Source organism: Rhinatrema bivittatum, unplaced genomic scaffold (genome assembly GCF_901001135.1).
Source record: "Rhinatrema bivittatum unplaced genomic scaffold, aRhiBiv1.1, whole genome shotgun sequence".
Lineage (NCBI taxonomy): Eukaryota > Metazoa > Chordata > Amphibia > Gymnophiona > Rhinatrematidae > Rhinatrema > Rhinatrema bivittatum.
Window position 1 is genome coordinate 48,050 of NW_021820872.1, and position 22,065 is coordinate 70,114.

At 43.9% G+C, this 22,065-nt stretch overlaps 1 protein-coding gene across 1 annotated transcript in view; it reads right to left on the minus strand.

The window, feature by feature from the left end:
• LOC115082243 (tolloid-like protein 1) overlaps window positions 1-22,065 on the minus strand; it is a gene marked incomplete at both ends in the record, with an annotated part of 127,182 nt that overhangs the window by 37,290 nt on the left and 67,827 nt on the right. The window contains 2 exon segments of the mRNA XM_029586491.1: window positions 11,337-11,462; window positions 14,676-14,871. Of these exon segments, the coding sequence (XP_029442351.1) occupies window positions 11,337-11,462; window positions 14,676-14,871 (322 nt within the window).

The following is a 22,065-nucleotide window of genomic DNA, read 5'->3' on the forward strand; positions in this document are numbered from 1 at the left end:
TTTATTTATTTATTTATAACTTTTCTATACCAAAGTTCAAATAACAGAGTTAATTATCACTCCGGTTTACATTGCAACCATAAAACAGTGACAAAGTTGTCTTACTAGAACAGGGGGAGATAAAAAACTTGGATACAGCTTAAGCATGGGAGTAACGTGTCAAAACTGGTAAGAACTGATAAGAGTTGGCTTTTAGGGGTAACAAGGAATTCCGAAGGAGGGGGTAGGAATGAGGGATTGTAAGGGGTGAAGGTCCGAGGGGCGGTAGCTAGTCCAAAGGGTAGCGTTCGGAACTGGTAATGATGGTCCAGTATCACAAAGCGTAGGAAGCGCTGATGGTCATGATGGACCGGGATATGGAGATAGGCTTCAGATAGATCCATTGAGGTCAGGAATTCTTCCGGCTGTACTGCCCTTATGACTGAGCATAGGGTTTCCATGTGGAAGTGAGGTACCCTCAGTTAATGATTGATGGTGTTGAGGTCCAGGATGGGCCGGAATGTTCCTTCCTTCTTGGGAACAATAAAAGATGGAATAGTGACCAGACTTTTGTTGGTGTGAGGGAACTGGGTTATCACCTTTAAGCTGAGTAGTCTTGCCAGTGTGGTTTCCACTGCTGTCTTCTTGGAGTGGGAGTGGCATGGTGATCTCACAAATTTGTCTGGAGGGATGCTGTGGATCTCCAGATAGTATTCCTCTCGAATGATGTTAGGACCCACTTGTCTGATGTTATCTCGACCCATCTTTGGTAGAAGAGGGTAAGTCTGCCCCCTATGACTTCTTCCTGTGGATGGGTCTGCTGATTCTCATTGTGGGGTGCGGCCGGGCCTGTACCTGAGCCTGCTCCCTCTTGTTGTGCTGTTCCGAAAGGACTGAGCCCTGCCTGCGGGGGAGGTGCTTGGTAGTGGTGTTCTTGTATGGTCTAAAGCGCTGAGCTCCTCTGCCCTTGGTTCTTAAGAGGGAGGAGAGCTTATTTCTTTTGTTCCTGTCCTCCAGTAGACGAGGTACTGGAGATTCACCCCATTTGTTGGCTAGCTTCTCCAATTTGCTTCCGAAAAAGAAAGATCCTTTAAAGGGCATCCTCGTGAGGTTTGCTTTGGATGTCACGTCGGCTGACCAATTTCGGAGCCATAGATGTCCTCTGGCTGCCACTGCTGAGGCGACGTTCCTGACTGAGGTGCAGACTAGGTCTGAGGTCACATCCATGAGGAAGGATACCGAAGATTCCATAGTCTCACTGGGCGTGGTTGCATCTCTGGAGAGGAGCAAGCAAAAACATGCCACCAGGGCGCAGCAGGAAGCGATCTGAAGAATCATTGCTGCTACGTCAAAGGACTGTTTAAGGATGGATTCCAGTCATCTGTCCTGGGCATCCTTTAGTGCCGCTCCTCCCTCAATGGGAATGGTCGTGCACTTGGAGGTTGTGCAGACCATGGCGTCCACCTTCAGGAACCGCAGGATTCCTTAGCCGCAGGTACCAGGGGATATAGGGCCCATCCTCCTTTGCAGCTGGCCTCTGGGGCATTCCATCCCAGGTCAATCAGTTGCCATATGGCTTGCAATATTGGAAAATAGCATGAGGCCTGATGGAGGGAGACCAAGATGGGGTTTATCTTTGGTTCCACTGTAGTGTCAGTGCCTGGAATGTCCAGCGTCTTCAGGGTCTGGACACAAGAGCTGGTAACTCATCTTTGGAGAAGAATTGCAGCATGGTTCGATATGGTTCCATCCCTGGGGGGATTTCTACTTCCTCCAGGTAGTCAGCCTCGTCCTCCGAGTTGTCTGTATCCCTGGTAGGGAGGCTCTTGCTTAGGAAGGGCACGTCTCGAAGGACCCGAGAGGTGCTTGGAATGTCTTGCACTTCTGGTGGTGACTGGGACTGAGTCACAGCCAGTACTGAGTGCGCTTGGACAAGGGTTTATAGCCCTTTGAAGAATTCCAACCAGGTAAAAGTCCCTGGGTCCATGTTGATTCCAGGCAGCGTTATAGTGGAGGCCCCAGAGGTGCCTTCCTGTGTAGATGCCGAGTTGGAGATTCAGAGGTCAGGGGTACTATCATTAGTGGATCCGGATCCCCTCTACTGGCTATGAAGGACCTTGCTTTCGTTTCCTCTGAGCCTCTTTGCACTGCTGGCTAGGGAGGAGGCCACTTCAGGTTGCAATCTCTCAGGTGGCAGGCTGGGCAGAGGGCTTGTCCCTTGGCCTTCTTGGCAGCTGGTGCCATGGTTTGTGCTTGTGGGGAGCTTCAAAACTCGTCTGTGCATGTAGGTGTGCACGCCGGGAGGCTTGGTTGTGCACTCCAGTTACGCCAGGAATGTGCATGCGGAATGCGTAAAGATGTGCGCGCCGCTGAGATGTGCGTGCCACTGAGTGCACAGCAATATTTGTGCGCTCGGGCCATTTATGTGGACTGCTATGCACCCAGCACCGTTATGCGCATCGCTGTGTGCACAGCACAGATGTGCGCACAGCTGTGCGCACAAGTCGGTTGAGTGAGCCGCTGTGCGCACGGCTCAGCTGATCAGACAATACGGTGGTCAAGAGGAGGAAATAGCACCGAAGGACCACATGGACAAGATGGCGACCCCACGGAGGGTCTCCACGTTTGTGGACCCTCGCACCGGATCAGGGTCTAGCCCAGATGGGGCTGCTCAATCCGATTTAACAGACACCGGAAAGGATGAAGTTAGGGCTGTTCAGCTTGGAGAAGAGACGGCTGAGGGGGATATGATAGAGGTCTTTAAGATCATGAGAGGTCTTGAACGAGTAGATGTGAATCGATTATTTACACTTTCGAGTAATAGCAGGACTAGGGGGCATTCCATGAAGTTAGCAAGTAGCACATTTAAGACTAATCAGAGAAAATTCTTTTTCACTCAACGCACAATAAAGCTCTGTAATTTGTTGCCAGAGGATGTGGTTAGTGCAGTTAGTGTAGCTGGGTTAAAAATGGTTTGGATAAGTTCTTGGAGGAGAAGTCCATTAACGGCTATTAATCAAGTTTACTTAGGGAATAGCCACTGCTATTAATTTGCATCAGTAGCATGGGATCTTCTTAGTGTTTGGGTTATTGCCAGGTTCTTGTGGCCTGGTTTGGTCTCTGTTGGAAACAGGATGCTGGGCTTGATGGACCCTTGGTCTGACCAGCATGGCATGTTCTTATGTTCTTATGATCTGTGCAGCTATTCAAGCCTCGAGACCGGAGACTTAAGAGAGGTTTCTACCTACCTGGTCTCGGCATTTCCCGGTCTCGTGCCCGGCAGTCTCCTGCTGCGGGGGGGAGAGGGAGTTACTTTTACCGCCACGCTCGATTCTGCACCCACTGCCTCTCAGCCAACCCAGGGGGCTAAGTCCATGCTGGGAGCCGGCTACCGGACCTAGGCTTGCCTCTGAGGGATCTCAGAAATCACCTTGACTGGGGGAGGGCCCCTTAGGTATCACTGCAGGAGAGCGGGGCTCTTCTTCTAGTGGTAAGTTTCTTTCTTCTTTGGTTTTAAAGTTTCTAACACTATTCTAGTGTGTGTAGTGTCCCTATCTGCTTAGGAGACGGAGAAATACTGAAGAGCTGAGCTTCCTGCACAGGTATATGTAGGCTGACATCAGTTTTGAAATCTGACTCCGTCTCCCATCTGCTATCAGGAGTGCACTATACCCATTGGTCCTGAGTCTATCTGGCTATACAAAAGGAAATGTTAATATTATTTTAGGGGGCCAGTTCAATAGCTTAGTAGCAGTACTGTACACTACCAGCTATGGGGTCTGGGTTACTTCCTGGGGCAGTAGAGGCTGGGATGCTTCAGGGTATACATTCATGCCTTCAGATGAAAGGAGTTCATCCAGTACTTAATAGTAACACCTACTGGCCAGATTGAAAGCACATGTGTTAATATCCATGGGGTCCATTTTCAGCCACTGGCTAGCTTTCAGTGTTAACCAGTAAACTTATCCAGTTAACTTTGGTGAAAACTTCAGTGATACAAATGCACTATTGAACATACATGCCAATCTTAAGGATAGCCGGATAAATTTATCCAGTTGACGTTAGGGCTATCAATGGCATAAGAGTTAGCCGATTAAATTATCGAGCTAGTTCTGAATATTGCATAACTTTACCATATAGAAACATGACGGCAGCAAAAAAAATGTATGGCTCATCTAGTCTGCCCATACCCCCGATTAATTTAGCTGTATAATTCCCAACACTCCATCAGAGATCCCCTGTGTTTATCCCATGCTTTCTTGAATTCAGATATCACTTTTGTCTCAGCCCTCTCCACTGGGAGGCTGTTTTATATATCCGCTACCCTCTCTTTAAAAAATATTTCCTAAGATTACTCCTGAATCTATCTACCCCCTTTCACCCTCATCCCATGATCCCTCTTTCTAGGGCCTGCATTCCATTGAAAGAGGCCTACCTCCTGTGGATGGAAACCATGAAGATATTCAAATGTCTTTATTATATCTCTCCTATCTCACCTTTCTTCAATGGTAATACATGTTTAGATCGTTAAGTTTGTCCCCATATGCTTTAGTGCTTTAGAATGAAAACCACTAACCATTTTAACAGTCATCCTCTGGACCAACTCTAACTGGTTTATATTCTTTTGAAGGTATAGTCTCCAAAATTGTACATAATATTCTAAATGAGGTCTCACCAGGGTCAGATAGAAGGGAAATATCACCTTCTGTTTCTGTTAAATATTCCTTTCCTTATGCAGCCAACCATCTTTCTGACTTTAGCTGTCACTTTATTCGCCAGTTTAGCCACCTTAAGATCACCAGATACAAACACCCCGAGATCCTGCTCTTCTTTTATACCTAAAAGAATTTCACCTCCAATACTGTACATTTCCCTTGGGGGTTTGTATCCTAAATGCATAACTGCACTTTTTAGCATTAAATCTTAGCTTCCAGACCATACACCATTCCTCAAGGTTCGCTAGATCCATATTTTCTACACCTTCCTGGCTGTCTACCTTATTGCAGAATTTGGTATCATCTGCAAAAAGACAAACCTTTTCTTATAATCCTTCCACAATATCACTGATGAAAAATGTTTAAAAGAACTGGTCTAAGGATTGATCATTAAGGAACTCCACTAGTAATCCCTCCCACCTCAGAGTGAACTCCATTTACTACTACACTATGTTACCTCTCACTCAACCAGACTGTAACTAGTCTTTCATTCTAGGGTCCACTCCAAGAGTGCTCAATTTATTTATAAGTAACATATGCAGAACCATATTAAAGGCTTACTGAAATCTAAGTATACTACATATAGTGCTCTCCCTTAATCCATCTCTCTGGTCACGTAGTAAAAGAAATTAACCAGATTTACCTGACAAGTACTACCATGCTGTTTGGATCTTGCTATCCACTGGATTCCAGAAACTGCACTATCCTCTGTTTTAATGACAATTGTATTCATTTGCTCACCACAGAGGGTAGACCAACCAGCCTGTAGCTCCCAGCCTCTTCCTTATTTCCACTTTTATGAATAGGAACCATATCTGTCTGTCTCTAGTCCTCCAGAACTAGTCCCAAATCTAAAGAAGCCCTGAAAAGGTCAGCCAGGGGAGCTGTTAGAACTTCTCTAAATTTCCTTACAGTAGGGATGTGAATCGTGTCCTCGATCGTCTTAACGATCGATTTCGGCTGGGAGGGGGAGGGAATCGTATTGTTGCCGTTTGGGGGGGTAAAATATCGTGAAAAATCATTAAAAATCGTTAAAAATCGAAAAATCGAAAAATCGGCACATTAAAACCCCCTAAAACCCACCCCCGACCCTTTAAATTAAATCCCCCACCCTCCCGAACCCCCCCCCAAATAACTTAAATAACCTGCGGGTCCAGCGGCGGTCCGGAACGGCAGCGGTCCGGAACGGGCTCCTGCTCCTGAATCTTGTCGTCTTCAGCCGGCGCCATTTTCCAAAATGGCGCCGAAAAATGGCGGCGGCCATAGACGAAAAGATTGGACGGCAGGAGGTCCTTCCGGACCCCCGCTGGACTTTTGGCAAGTCTCGTGGGGGTCAGGAGGCCCCCCACAAGCTGGCCAAAAGTTCCTGGATGTCCAGCGGGGGTCAGGGAGCGATTTCCCGCCGCGAATCGTTTTCGTATGGAAAATGGCGCCGGCCATACGCGTATGGCCGGCGCCATTTTCCGTACGGAAAATGGCGCCGGCAGGAGATCGACTGCAGGAGGTCGTTCAGCGAGGGTTCCGGCGCCTCGCTGAACGACCTCCTGCAGTCGATCTCCTGCCGGCGCCATTTTCCGTACGAAAACTATTCGCGGCGGGAATCGCTCCCTGACCCCCGCTGGACCTCCAGGAACTTTTGGCCAGCTTGTGGGGGGCCTCCTGACCACCACGAGACTTGCCAAAAGTCCAGCGGGGGTCCGGAAGGACCTCCTGCCGTCCAATCTTTTTCGTCTATGGCCGCCGCCATTTTTCGGCGCCATTTTGGAAAATGGCGCCGGCTGAAGACGACAAGATTCAGGAGCAGGAGCCCGTTCCGGACCGCTGCCGTTCCGGACCGCCGCTGGACCCGCAGGTTATTTAAGTTATGGGGGGGGGGTTTGGGAGGGTGGGGGATTTAATTTAAAGGGTCGGGGGTGGGTTTTAGGGGGTTTTAGTGTGCCGGCTCACGATTCTAACGATTTATAACGATAAATCGTTAGAATCTGTATTGTATTGTGTTCCATAACGGTTAAGACGATATTAAAATTATCGGACGATAATTTTAATCGTCCTAAAACGATTCACATCCCTACCTTACAGCCCTCAGATATATCCCATCTGGCCCCATTACCTTAACTAAATTGTTTAGTTAGCTTCTCACGAACATCATTTTCTGAATATTGATTAATATTTACCTCTCTTCCAGTCTTATTTGTGTTCATTTTATGTGGTCCTACACCTGGTCCTTCCATAGTGAACACCAAAAATAAATATTTGTTAAGCAATTTCACTTTTTCCTCATCAACATCTACAATTTCCTCCCTTTCCCCTTTGAGTTTTGAAATGTCTTTTTGTACCTCCTTCTATCATTAATATATCTAAAAAAAAAAAGTCTTGTATCCATTTTTACCTTATTTGCTATTTTTTTCTATTTGACTTTTTGCATTTTGTACTACTTTTCTAGCTTCTCTTAGCTTTCCGGATTTTGTTGCCTGTCTTTCTCTGCCCAGAAACAGCCCTGGAACACCCTTACATTATCTGGCTACATTTTAGTGGAAAATTAGAAATCCAGTAAAACTTTAGGCCTGGATTTATTGCATGCAATAGAAAAACTGTGTGTTTTAGGGTAATAGGCAGTTTATGCTAATACCTGTGCAATGTGTGATGACTGCCAGAATTGTTGTATTTCCTACATCCAGCCACTGGGGGGATATATATGAGAGAGAGAGAGAGAGAGAGAGAGAAAGACTAGCCATGATGTGCTCACACTAGCTAGGTATTTATATCTCTATGGGAGGCCCACCTAGTAACTTGAGGTGAGGTTTAGGTATTAATGTAGGGGATAGGGGCCACTTTGACATTCAAAGTGAGACATATGAATAGCTCTCTTGTGAAGATTTGATGACGTTTGGAGTGAGGAAACTCACCCAAAGATGAGATTTGTGCAATGTTCTCTCAACCTAGCTTGATAGATTCTCTACCTGGGTAACATCAAGCTAGGTTGAGAGAACATTGCACAAATCTCATCTTTGGGTGAGTTTCCTCATTCCTAACGTCATCAAATCTTCACAAGAGAGCACTGCTCTGTTCTTACGTCTCACTTTGAATGTCAAAGTGGCCCCTAACCCCTACACTAATACCTAAACCTCACCTCGAGTTACTAGGAAGGCCTCCCATAGAGATATAAAAACTTATATAGTATAAGGAAATTACATGTAGGCTCTCTCTCACTCACTTCCTCTCCCACTCACTCCTCTCCCCCAGTGGTAGTAGGAGAGTCCTGCTAGCTAGGCTGGCTCTCCAGGAACTTAACCACAAATAAAAATGGTGTAATTACAGTTCACATTAAAGCCAAGCAATACAACTTCACAAAACTATAAGCCCAGCCCACTTGGCCAAAAATCCCTCCCTTTTTCTCATTTGCATCGCATCACACGTTATGGTGCTTTCACACACTTGAATGGTGTTTTTGAATGCGTTAAAGGCATTTTTTGCATGTGAAAACACTTTAACACATGTGCAAACACCATATATCACTTTGATAAATGACCCCTTAGCTAGATAAGTTCCAAAAAAATTAAAGTTGCCATTTAGCCAGATAATTCACAGGTCACCTCCCTAAATGCCTTTGAATATAGACCCTTTTGTGCTTTTCTATGAGAAAATAAAATGGATATATATTGAGAATACCAAGGATATCCTGTTGGAAGTTTCCTGCTACCACCAATATAATGCCTGTTCACAACTCACCACAATAAGTATGATACACAGGGCAGAATTTGCCTCAGTTCTAAGCAGCAATTCTCTATGGGCTGCATTGGAAGTCGACTAATTGGAGATGATCTTACCCTTTATTTATTTTATTTTTAGATTTTTTTTTAACCAACAAGCTTTCATACTGTTAATGCAACTACATGATTGCTCTCTGCTTTAATGGCAGGGGGAAGAGAGGAAAAAGGAAACTAGATTCAGACAGCAACTGTTGCACACCCATCCACACCTGGACCATGCACAGGCCTGCTCACCTTGCTAGCTCCTCTGCAGGTCATGGGTCAGCCTCCCCAGCGGCAGCCACGAGCTCCTCCAGGCCTCGGCATCCCACAGCGGCAGTCGCCGGGCCTTCCACTGCACACCAGGCATCACACCGGAGTTAGGCGTCCCCAGTGGCGTTGGCCACACCCCTACATGTGCGTGTGCAGACCACCCAGCCTCTTGTAGGGCCAGCGGCAGGTCCTAGCTTCGCAGCACACCCTGATTGAACGTACGTTATAAGGAAGTCTCTGCCTGCACTTCCTTGCCTTGGCAATCGGGTCGGCACTGTAAGTGTACTAGTTTGTCTCCGCGTTTACAATCTTGTTCCAGTCTAGTTCCAGTCTTGTTCCAGCCTTGTTCCAGGATCCTACTGTTCCAGCCTTGTTCCAGCATCCTACTGTTCCAGTCTTGTTCAGCATCCTTTTGTTCCAGCGTCCTTCTGTTCCAGCGTCTGTCTGTCCTGTCTCCCCAGGTAGTACCCTCTGGTACTGACCTCGGCCTGCTCCTTGACCATTCTGTTCACTGCCTGGATCCTGACCTCTGCCTCTTGTGACCTCATCTGACTTCTGGAACCTGACCCCTGCTTCGTTGACTACTCCTCGGACTGATCCTCGGATTCTGACCCCGGCTGCCATTGACCACATCTCCTGATTCTGGCTTGTTCCTTGCCTTGTCATCGCCTACGCTGTATGGGCATTCCTTGCTCCTCCAGACCTACAGCCTAGTGACTGACCGCACTCCCTTGCTGTTCATGGGCATGCCTCCCTGTGAGGCCCACCTAAGTCCAAGTGGCCCGGGTCCCTATGGGCTCCACCAGGGGGGACCACGGGCTTCCAGTGGTAAAGCTCATCCTAGCCTCTGCTTCTCCTGTGCTCCTCCCCCTGGGGGCAGGTGCTTCCAGGTCCATACCAGGGAGACATTCTCCACTGCTCCAGGGCAAGGATCCACCTCCAAGCACAATAGCAACCAACAAAGAATTTGGATTTTATGGTCTGGGAAAACAAATAAGCATGGGGTAACTTGCTAATGCAGCTGTTACTACCCTTAACCAATAAGCCTGACACTTTGGATGCAACTCCAACATTGCTGACTGCTTCAATGCAAGAGGTAACAGGGAATTGGACTCAGACAGCAACCAACAAGGGCCTTGACTTTGAAGGCTTGGGAAACTAAATAAAGGGGTGACCTGTATGGCGCAGCAGATGCTTCCATAAGCTTGCTGGGCAGACTGGATGGACTGTTGGTCCTTTTCTGCCATCATTTTCTACGTTTCTACATAACAGAACAATAAAGGCTTACGATGTACTCCTGGACTCCCATTTTCCCTCTTCTTTCAAAGGAATGGAGGAGCCTAAGTATGAGATCCATGCTTTAAAACTCAAAAGAGTAGATATTCACACGCCATTTACACATTTAACTGAAAAGAGTTAGCCAGTGAACCTAACCGTTAACTCTGGCTGTGCTGCAGGCAGGTCTAAAGCTGACCGGATATACTTATCCGACTAACTTTTAAGAAAGCCAGGTATATTCAACAGTGCTTCTGTGCCGCTGAATATCCTGGTTAAGTTAGCCAGATTGATGTAACTTATCTAGCTGCTAAGCAGCTGAATATGGACTCCAAAATATGTGCATCAAAAATATTTATAGGACAATTTTCAAAGGGATTTAGCTACATAACTAAGTAGTTATCTGGTTAGACTGCCCTGTTTTAAATTGTCTCCATCCGCACAGCTAAAAGTACTTGTGAATTTCCACAATTTACATACTTTTAGCTGGATTAAAAAGAGGCATTTTGGAGGTGTGTTTTGGTAGGGGGAGTACACATGAGCACATTTGGATTTTCAAATGTATATGCAATGTTTCCCCCCCGATTCCTCTGCCAGTGGACATAGGAGGTGCAAAGTATACATGCACATTTTTGTCTGTTCTTGTGGACAGTTCTCAGAGGGAAACTGTTTAGGTTGCTTCATTATAAAGACTGGCCACAAGGTCCATAGATATAGTGGGTAAGCATGTACTTTTCAATAAAGGTGGGCTACTGAAGATTTTAAAAATTGCCACTGGACAGTAAGCATGTTTCAAAGGGAAATTTCTCTTAGAGTTTTTCCTTTGAAAATCTGGGCCAGGCTTTTAGCCATGGGTAGTTTGTACCTGCTTTGGTGCACTTGCAAAAAGTATATGTTGAAAGTAAGCATGTTGTTTAAAAAAAAAATGAAATCCCCATGAATTCTTTCCTGACTTCAATCTAACTCTGCCCCCAGCACCACTCACTTTCAGTGCAGCTATGGGTATGTGCCGTCATCCAGTGTGTTTACTCTTAGCCACATTCACAAGGGTCAACAATCTAATCCCATTTCTACATGGGTAAAAAGTTTTGATTATTGCCAACAGGTCATTTGCTTGTGTAACAGGTATCAATGTAACCAAAAACATCAACCCAAGAAAATACATCAATGCAAACTATATTTTCTGTTGCATAATGTGCATCAGTGATACAGTTTCTACATCAGTACAGCTAAAATAATCTTAGCACTAATATATGCTGCTACTACTTTATCAAGTAGCAGGGGCATGACATGAACTGGTCTTCTATTTGCTGTAAACACTTTTTTGCAAAGTTTTGCCATATACCTTCACAGCTTTTCTTGTCTGGTCCAAGTTCGTAGCCAGGATCACAAGAACACTTGTAGCTGCCCAGTGTGTTCACGCAGCGCTGCTCGCACCCTCCATTGTCAGCTTTGGCACATTCATCTTCCTCTGTGATAAACGGGGAGGAATCGGAAGACATTAATTAAACTTCCATATTTTCCCTCACCTCTGATTGCGAAACAATATACAGGCACAGTTCCAGAAGCAAACTGCTGCATGCTTATCATTCCTACTGTGTGGGATTATTTAATTTTGATGATTGTGACATTTTAAAATGCTAAATACATGCAACCTGAGAAAATAAGACCCATATCTTCTTTTCTCAACAAAGGCAAGTGACAGCTTCAACTTAATTTATAAGCACCTTATGGACAGTGTAGAATAATTTAGACAGTGTCACTCTAAAGGTTGTACAAGCTACAGAAAGAATGGTAGAAAACTTGAACAGGGTCATTTGGAGGGCACCTTATCTCTGGCAAAATGATTTGTGCGTTATCTTGAATTTGTAGACCGAAATAAATTAATGGACTCCTTAAATGTAAACTCCTCGTTCTTCTGTTATTGAGGGAACAATAAACTGCAGGCATGCAGAGTAATACGATTGTGAAGGTTTACTGATCAAAAGACTCTGCGTTTTTATATTAAAACACATATGAAAAATGGAAAGTCCAATACCTCGAAAGGAAAACAAAGCTTACTCTTAATTCTTAAACTTCAAAAAACATTTTTAGAACTCTCCCATTAGTTATCAGTTAATTGGAATAAAATTATCATATTTTATGAAATAAACATCATTTCCATTGAACAGCTTTTGAAAGGTGGAATTTCTTTTAGAGGTGTGTTTGGCTGGATGACTGGCTGCTCTTTCACATTCATTTAAAATGCCATTGGTTTTGCAGTAACTCAGCATAACATTTAGAGTATTGTGTACAATTCTGATGACAACACTTTCAAAAGCATATATAAGCTGAATAGAGTCAGACCTGAGGGCAGCTATTAAAATGGTCAATGGTCTTCAAATAAAGCATATTGGGATAGACTTAAATATCTGAGTATGTATACCCTGGAGGAAAGGAGGAAAAGGGAAGATATGAAGGATATATTTAAAAATCTCCCATAATAAATGCACACAATGCAGGTCTACTTCAAAATAAAGGAAGCTCTGGAACAAGAGATCATGGAATTTTGGTGAAAAGTGGATAGACACTGAAGTAATCTAAGGAAATATTTCTTTACGGATAGTGTGGTGGGGGCAAAGAATCACCTCACCATGAAAGTGGAGGAATGGACAGAATCTGAATGCAAAAGAGCACTGGACAAGCAAGGAGGACGTCTGAGGGAGAGGAAGGGACTCCAAAGCTGAGCAGGAGATGTGGTTGGATAGACTGGATGGACCATATGGACTTTATCTGCCATCAGGTTCTATGTTTCTATGGAACATTTAAGATAAAGTGTTTTCCAAAATTTCTTGTAATTGATGCAAAAAAGAAAGCAACTTTCATGGCCCAATGAAAGAAAATATATTTAGAAAGAAAAGGCAAAAATATGCTGCCTGCGATTAAGACTTCTTCCACAACTTAACACAATTATTCTTTTAAATGTTTATTATGTTCTATGAGTATGTTATTGTATTTATATGAAGTATTAAAAGATTATTTGTTAAAACTATTTAATACCTGTTGTTGTTATCTTTATTGTATAACAGAATGACTTTCTTACGCTACTATTTTATTGCATATTGCAGATTTTGTTGATAATTTCATTTATGGTACATTGTTATGAGTCATACTGGGCGGTCTTTGGAAAAGTGAGTTATAAAGCAATACATATTTAAATAAATAAACTAATACATTGTGCAAAGCATCAGGTTTAAGGATGATAAATCTCTGAAGTGGTGCCATGCTGGGTAGGACCAATGGTCCATCCAGCCCAGCATCCTGTTTTTGACAGTAGCCAATGTGGGTATCTTGGAAGTACCCAGCAAATAGTAATGGGAAGATTCCTTCCCTGCTGCTCATTTCCAGATGTAGGTAGTGATCTCGCTGCCTGCCAAATTAAAGTGGAGATTAGCATGGATCGCAACTGAGACCTCTGCAATTCAATAAAGAATGAATTTTCAAATCATATGTGAGTGTAAAATGCTGCTTTACACAAGGTAAATATGACTTTTGAAAGTTGTCTTAGGGTTATAAGCATAAAAGTATATGTAGTTTTATGCATACTTGAAAGAGGTAGTCCTGGGGGCAGAATTAGGGTGGGGAATCTATATATGTGCGCACTTTCTAATATCAAAACCATGGATATATATGTAAACATGAACATGTACACCTGCTCCCATGGAGACCAAAATGTACACGTGTATGCCTCGCATACCAGCTCATTTTCAAAGCAGAATTTCATGTGGAAACTTGCTTTGAAAATTATGACTGAAATTTGTGAGTACAAAGTACACACAGCTTTCAACCCAAAGTACTATGTTGTAAAATTTAGCTCTAAACATATTGGGGTAGATTTTCAAAGGGTTACATGTGTAGGTTATGCGCATAACCCCCAAAAACCTACCCCAAACCCCCCCTGCATGCGCCGAGCCTATCTTGCATAGGCTGCCGGCGCGCGCAAAGCCCCGGGACGCGTGTAAGTCCCGGGGCTTTCCTGGGGGGGCGTGTCACTGCCAGCGTGTCATCAGGGGTGTACCGGGGGCTTGGCTGCGGCCTCCGGACCAGCCCCCAGACCGGACCATGGTGCGCCGGCAGCCGGACCATGGTGCGCGCAAGTTACACCTGCCTCGGGCAGGTGTAACTTGTGCAACAAAGGTAGGGGGGTTAGATAGGGCTGGAGGGGTGGGTTAGATAGGGGAAGGGAGGGGAAGGTGCGGGGGAGTGGAAGGAAAGTTCCCTCCGAGGCCGCTCCGATTTCAGAGCGGCCTCGGAGGGAATGGAGGCAAGCTGCTCGGCTCGGCGTGCGCAGGCTGCCGATTTTGGGCAGCCTTGCGTGCACCGACCTCGGATTTTAACAGATACGCGTGGCTACGTGTGTATCTATTGAAATCCGCGTACTTTTGTTTGTGCCTGGTGCGCAAATAAAAGTACGCGCGCGCGTAGTTTTATAAAATCTGCCCCAGAAGGAGAGGGTTATCCATGAAAAAAAAAACAAAAGTGCATTTTTTGGGATGAAAATTATGAAATTATATTGCTGTTATGCTGCAATTTAAAAACATCTCTAACATATTTTCTGATAGATTTGAGGGGGCTTATTCAAACAATATCAGCTGAGGACAATTTAGAAAATAAACAGCATTGTTCATCATGTCCCATGCTGCACCTTTTAAAAAGTTAGCGGCAAAGCCTGCTTTATTAACTGTTCCATCAGAAACAAACTTCATCCAGAGGGTGTTAGAGGTAGATCTGATATCTTCTGGTTTATCATAGCCACAAAAGTGGCCAATTAGAGGGCTGTTTTCACTGATTCCATCCCGGACTTCAAGGTAATCATAAGCACAGTTGTCATGGCGCTCAACCTGTGAATACATACATAGAAAAGGATAACTTCAAAACTACTGTCCAAATGCCAGATCATATATTTTACAAAAAGCATATTCTATTAGCCCTACAAAATGTTTGTGGAATCTTGCCTAATATTTCAGTCCTACTGAGCTGTGGTCTAATCCAGCTTTTTCAGGGGAAAGAGAAAGACAGATTTGCTTGCAGACCCCACTCTTTATTTTTATTTATTTATTTAGTCCTTTTTGTATACCATCGTTCCAAAAGAAGTTCACAAGGGTTTACAAAATCAGCATTAAAATTCTTGGTTGACATTCACATACTTTGTCAACATTCCTATTCTAGGTCAACATTACAGCAAATGCCTATTCTAGTTCATATGCATACATATTCTAGGTCAACACATTGTAAACCTCTCCCCTGTGCGGGATGGGCGACAAAAGGACTCCACCTCTCAGATGTATGTTTAGCAGCAGACACATGCAATCCACCCACACAACTAAAGGGCCTCCCAGGGATGGGGAGGAGAGGCTGGAGCAATAAGTGATAACATAAAACCCACCTGGCAGACACAAAATTCTGGGATGTTAGGGGAGGATGATTCAGATTCTGATCAAATCTGGTTAGTACTAAGAGACTCAGGAGATCCAGGTGGCAAGCCAGGAACTGAACTTGATAGTGCTGATGGCATAGAATCTGAAGGCCCAGAGGGAGAGATGGAACTTGAAAGTGAAACCCCAAGAGAAGACAGGGCTTCTGGGAGCTCTGAGCCAATTTCACAGTCAAATGTCAGAAAGACAGACAGGTTCAACCAAGGGAAAATGTCCAGTTATCTGAAGGAACACTATTGGGTTTATCAGTGTTGCTCTCTGAAGGTAAACATTAAAGGCTGGATTTTAAAAGGCCTGCATGTGTAAAACCTGGGATTTAAAAGGCCTGCATGTGTAAAACCTGGGATTTTAAAAGGCCTGCATGTGTAAAACCTGCATGTGTAAAACCTGCATGTGTAAAACCTGGGGTTTACGCACCCGGGGGTGCCTCAGGAATTTTCAAAGGGGCCCAGCCACGAACATTGGGAAATGCACACTTGCCAGGCCTCTCCAAAGGGGTGGGCTGGGACAGCACCATTGTATGCTGCTCAGATGACTCATGCGCCGGCAGCCGGCCGGCGCACGCAGCTTACTTCAGCTCCAGTACTGAAGTAAGTTGCAAAACAAAACAAAAAAAAAGGATAGATAGGTAGAGTTTAGGGAGTGGGGAGGGAGTTCAGTTAGGAGGGTAGAGAACTGGGGAAGGCCCGATTGCTTTGCCACGTGTAATTTGCAAAAGTCCATCCCCCCATGCGCGCACCACCTGCACATGCGCGCATGGATTGTAGAATCTGGTGCACATGTGTGCGCAGCCTCCCTATTTTAAAACATGTGCACGCCAGGAACCGTGCGCACATGGACACATGCATCTTTTAAAATCTACCCCTTTATGTTGATAAGTGGTATAAAGCTGCTTTTCTGTGAAGTTATTCTGATGAAAGTGCAATCAGAGTGACTGTGTTTGTTCTTTGTATGCCAAAGAGTTGTGGATTTGTTTATGATGTTATCATGTTGAGTTTTAGGGTTAATGTTGGGGACAACATTAATTCTTAGCAGGGAGGAATTTAAACCAGAAGCTAAGAGATTGTTCTTGCTCTGACTGGCAAATGGTGACAGTACCTTGGTGGTCAGACAGAGAGTAGCCTCGCAAATGCTTTCCTTTCAAGCCCACAGAAGTCCTTTCCACCATACAAATGTTAAATTACCCTCTGGTTTCACTACAAGGGGGGGGAGGGGAGTGACATGGCCAGACGCCGGTGGTATTATCTCTTGGACTGCATTGACACCAAGTGGACCTGGCTACAATTGCTTAGGTTAACTGAATATTTTGGCAGAAGGAAAACCTTGAGCTGAATGGACTTATGACAATTCTTGTAAACAGAACTTGGGGGTGTAATCCCGGACCAGAGCCAATGAGGAGTAAGTGGTCGATTGTTAATGAACCTTTTAAAATTAGGTATAAAAGAAAGGATGTCTTTTGTGTACCGTCAGACAGGCAGAACAAGGAATAGACATAAGGACATAGCAATGAGGTAAGCTTGCTCCCCCGCCACTCTTGCATCTCCCAATACCTCCTGAATGAATCATTCAAATGTTTTCCTCTGATATAAACTAGAAACCTCATATTGTATGCACATGGAATGTTTTTCTGTAGGGTATTTTCTCAATTTTGGTGCCACAAAGTTGATGAAAGGTTTCAGAAGATTGTCTTCATCACTGTTTGATTAAATGCTTCTGATATGAATTTGGCAATAAGTTGGATGCATGATTCTTGTTTGCTCAGTTTTGTGGAATTGTTTTCACATGGCTTCAAACATAAAAGCACAATCAAATATGTGCTCATACTATCAGTTTTACTACAATATGTAATACTGACAGCTCTGTAGAGCTGCACTGGGTGTACTTCCTCTTATCACAGCATATTAGGACTATCCAGGAGGATGAAGATTTTATTGCCTGGATATTGTAAGGAACAGGAAGGGAAATGAGGCTGCTTCACATTTAAAGAACCACAGAAGAGAACTAGACCTGTCACCTTAACTGAAAGCAAAACATGGCAGAAACCTTTTGATGTTTTTACTGGTTCCTTGTGAGTATTTACCTGGGCTTGGGTTATTTTTGTATTAGTATTTTTCACTGTATTACTTATGAAATAAAACATCTTGGACTGAAAAAAAAAAAGAAAAGTAGCTGATTCAGAAAGTAAAGTTTTATTTTTGAAGGTTTAAAACCCAGACCAGAGGAGGAGGAGGGGAGTTGAACTCCCAGACTCTTTGCACAGGATAAAACCCTTAACTGCAAGCTTTCTAGACACAACTCCTACTTAAAATTGAGGAATTAGCCGTGATGATGAGGACAGGGTTCTTGCATCCTGCCAGACCAGTAGGGCCCTGGTCTAAATTATTGTTCAATGGTGCCTACCTATAATGTTTTGTTTTGAAAAGTGAAAATGAAATCCCAGGTTTGTACTGATACCATCTCTCTACCTGTTTACAGAGATAACTTGTGTCAAGAGTGAGGACTAAAGCCAAGTGACCGCTCGGGGAAGACCTCAATGTCTATGATGAAGAGTCAGCTAGAGAAGACAAGAGATAAAACACGAGAACATTGTTTTCCAGATACATGGAAACTGGAGCATAGTCTCTTCTAGCAAAAGAAAGCACACTACTACTGAGTCTGCATCGATTCAATGACAGAACTGATGCACTGTCCTAGAATCAGAGGATGAGGAGGATCACAAAGGATGGAAAGCAGACTACTCAAGAGGTCATAACAAAGGGAAATAGAAGGGTTGTTGCTATTAGTGACTTCTTTCTATGTGAGATAGAGGGACCCATCTGTTGTTCAGACCTACTATGCAGCAAGGTATGCTGCCTGCCAGGAGCCTGAATACAAGAAAGTCAAATGTTTGCTGAAACTCAGCAGATCCTATGACCATTACCCCATGCTATTTATCCATATGGGTGTCAATGATACTACCATACATGATTCTAAGTAAATCAAAAAGCTCTGATGGCACTGAGAACATGGTGTACAAGTGGTGTTCTCATCTAGCTTTCTAGTTAAAGTTCCAACCATGTTCAGGTTTATTTAGTATATATACCCCATGGAAGCTAGCAGAAAGAGTCAAGGGAAGAAGAAAACTGAGCAAGTTCAGTTTAGAATGATCACACTATTTGGTTTCCCCTCAGTAAATAACAGGCTCATATTACATTAACATCAGTTCTAGGTAGGTATTAAATAGTGAATGACTGCAAAATTATGCAGAGGGTGAGTTTACCATGGTATTTAGAGTGAGCTCAGTAACCCATCATTTCCATACAGGTGTTCCTGTATTTGCTTTGACCGCTATGCTGATAGTTTACACAACCAACAGGGCCATCAAAGGGACAGGGGATGTACTGGAAGCCGGATATAAGATCCAAACTCCCGGCCCACCTTCAAGGTTTGGAGGTTAGCAGGGGGACTGTGAATGGACATAAAGGGCCAGATTTTCTAACATGCGCGCGGGTGTAGATTTGTGCACGCAACCCAGCGCGCACAAATCTACGCCTGATTTTATAACATGCGCACGCAGCCGCACGCATGTTATAAAATCCAGGGTCGGCACACGCAAGGGGGTGCATACTTATGCACCTTGCATGCGCCGAGCCCTAGGGGAGCCACGATGGCTTTCCCCGTTCCCTCCGAGGGAAATCGGAGTGGCCCAGAAGGAACTTTCCTTCCGCTCCCCCCCACCGTCCCCTCCCTTCCCCTATCTAACCCACCCCCCAGTCCTACCTAAACCTCCCCTACTGTGCCGGAGGCCTCAGTCCCGACCCCGGACCGCCCCCAGACTGGCGTCCCACCCACGCCCCCGCCCCTTCCCGCCCCTTTTTCAAAGCCCCAGGACATACGTGTGTCCCGGGGCTTGTGCGCATCGCCGAGCCTATGCAAAATAGGCTCAGCGCACTCAGAAGCACTTTCTCGGGGTTATGCACATAAGTTGCACACGTAACCCTTTGAAAATCTGCCCCAAAGCTTGTAGTAAGGATGGGAGAGGAGAGGGATAACAAAGCAGCAGCACAAAAGTTTGTAAATTTTGAAGTGGGAGGGGTGGGATAATTATTGTGCTTGGTGGCCCATAACTTTATTTTGTTTTCTGGGGGCACTCGAGGTTCTTTCAGAGTGTGAGTTGCTGGATTGGGCCAAAAGATCCTTGTAGGAGCTTCTTTTTTTTTTTTTACAACAGCTTACTCAGCGATATTCTTTGAAAATCACTGGTTAAGTTTAAGTTATCTGAATAACTTTGCAACCTTAAAAGTGATATTCAAAACTAGCTGGCTAGTTTGCAAGTTATCCAGGTAGGTTTTGCCAGATATCCCACTGAATATCTGAGTTAACTTATCCAACCAACTTATATCTTAACTTTATTGTAAGTAAATTACAGCCAGATTCATGGATATCATTTATTAAAGTAGCTGCAACACTAATGAAAATATACCCACGCCTGTGTCTCATAATCCCTAGAGGTGTAGAGGCCTTCCCACCTTCCTCCAAATTCCATCCATGCTAATTTAAAAAATATTTAGATCCCCCCCCCTTAAGCCCTACTTCCATAGAAAGAAGTGCCCCCCTCTTCCAGATCCCCACCCTTCTGGATCCTTAGGCTTACCAGAAATTCCATGAGGGTCTAGTGAAAGCAGGAGTGATCCCCACTCACTCAGGTACACTGGTGACATTTTTTAAAATAGCATCAACTGACCCCCAGAAGTTCCTGTACCCTTTTTCTCATCCTCCCCCTCCATACACAGAGAAGCAATATTTGCTTCTCTGTGTATGGAGGGGGAGGATGAGAGATGGTACTACTGATAGGACAGGATCTAGTAGGGATCACTCCTGCCTTCACTAGACTCTTAAGGAGTTTCTGGTAAGCATGGAGGGATTTGGGAGGGTGAAGTTAGGGATTTGATTGGGAGAGTGGGGTTTACATGGGGCATACATTTTTTGACATTTAAGTATGGGGGGGGATGCTGGGAGGACCACTAGAGTTTATTAGACATGGAGGTGGGTGGGATTCATGCTAGTACTACCTGGAGAACTTTAATTAGATCTATGGAAATATAATTAATGTTTGCTGAATAATGAGGCTTGTGAAGATTATTCCTTTTATATAATGAGTTGCTTTGCATGTATTTGCATGTAATGCAGCTCCTTATATTTAGCTTTACATTGGACTGGATTTTTCCCATGATAATGCTGAAAGGCATAAACTAAATATCAAAAAAGTAAATAATATTGCTCAAAACAACACGTGTTAATTAGAACATAGCTTAGTAAATAAACCCCTACAGTTATTATACAACAGAGATAGGGGAAAGAACATTTGCAAATTTGAAGAATAATCCTAAACTCCATCTAAATCAGAGTATTTGTCCATGACTAGAATTTACCTAATCACTGCTCTTTGAGATAGGAAAGAGTCATCTTCAGTATAAAAAAGCAAATAATCTGCTTGGATATAAAACTTATGCTATTGTGCAAGTAATGGGTAATATTCTTGTTTAGTGCCAAGTTGACAAGTGGGCCCTTCAAGTTAGTAGAGATGTCTGTGAAACATGCCTGGGGACTAGACGCTTATTCTAGATTCCAAGCTGCTTCTTAAATAGGATAAATAAAGTTGGTTGATTTAAATTTACAGTGGTGAGCATCTGACTTCAATGATGTAATAGTTAGTTACCATGAAGTATAAGATGCAGAATTGCAATTAAGGCAAACATGACTACTGTATTTGAAATGTTGCATCATTCCTGTTTTTGGTAACAAAATGCATTCAATTGTATTTTAGCCTTGAATTTGGAAGACTGGAATACACGATCATATTTACAAACTCTGGCTATATACAAACATAGCATCCCTCTTCTTTCTATTGCTATACTTTGCATACCTTTTGGGGGTATTTTTCAAAAGGATGTATGCTCATAAACCCTGCTTTATGCGCATAAATTGGCTTTTGAAAATCATCTCAGGAGGTTGTGTGAACTAAAAGAATGCGCATAACTCAATTATAAACATACAACCTGGCATGGGGAGAGAAGGGCAGGGAAAACATTTACCCACATACTTTCAGATTTGGAAAATGTTCATATAAATCTCTACACGTGAGTCGGCGTGTGCACTGAAGCCACCTGTGGATTTTCAAAGTGAACTTATGCATATGTTTGCTCTGAAAATTCAGGCAAAAGTCTGCAGGCAGAACATACAAACAGACTTTAGTCCCATGTAGCTAAACTTATGCTCAAATGTAGATTCTAGAGCAGAGGAGAGAGGGAGAGGATATAATACAGATGTCAAATACCTCAGAGGTATCAATAATACACAAAGAAAGAAAAGGAAGTTCTAGAAGAGGTCACGATACAAGGCAAATATGGAAGTAATATTAGAACATACTTCTTTTCAGAAAGGGTATTGGATGCATGGAAATGCCTCCAAGAGGTGGCAGAGACAAATATAGTGATAGAATTCAAGAAAGCATGGGATAAGCACAGCTGCAAAACAATGAAGGTAAGCCATAGATGAATCATGTAATGAGTAGCAATTTAAGGAGACTAGATTGCCCTTACAATCTGTATCGGGCATTAT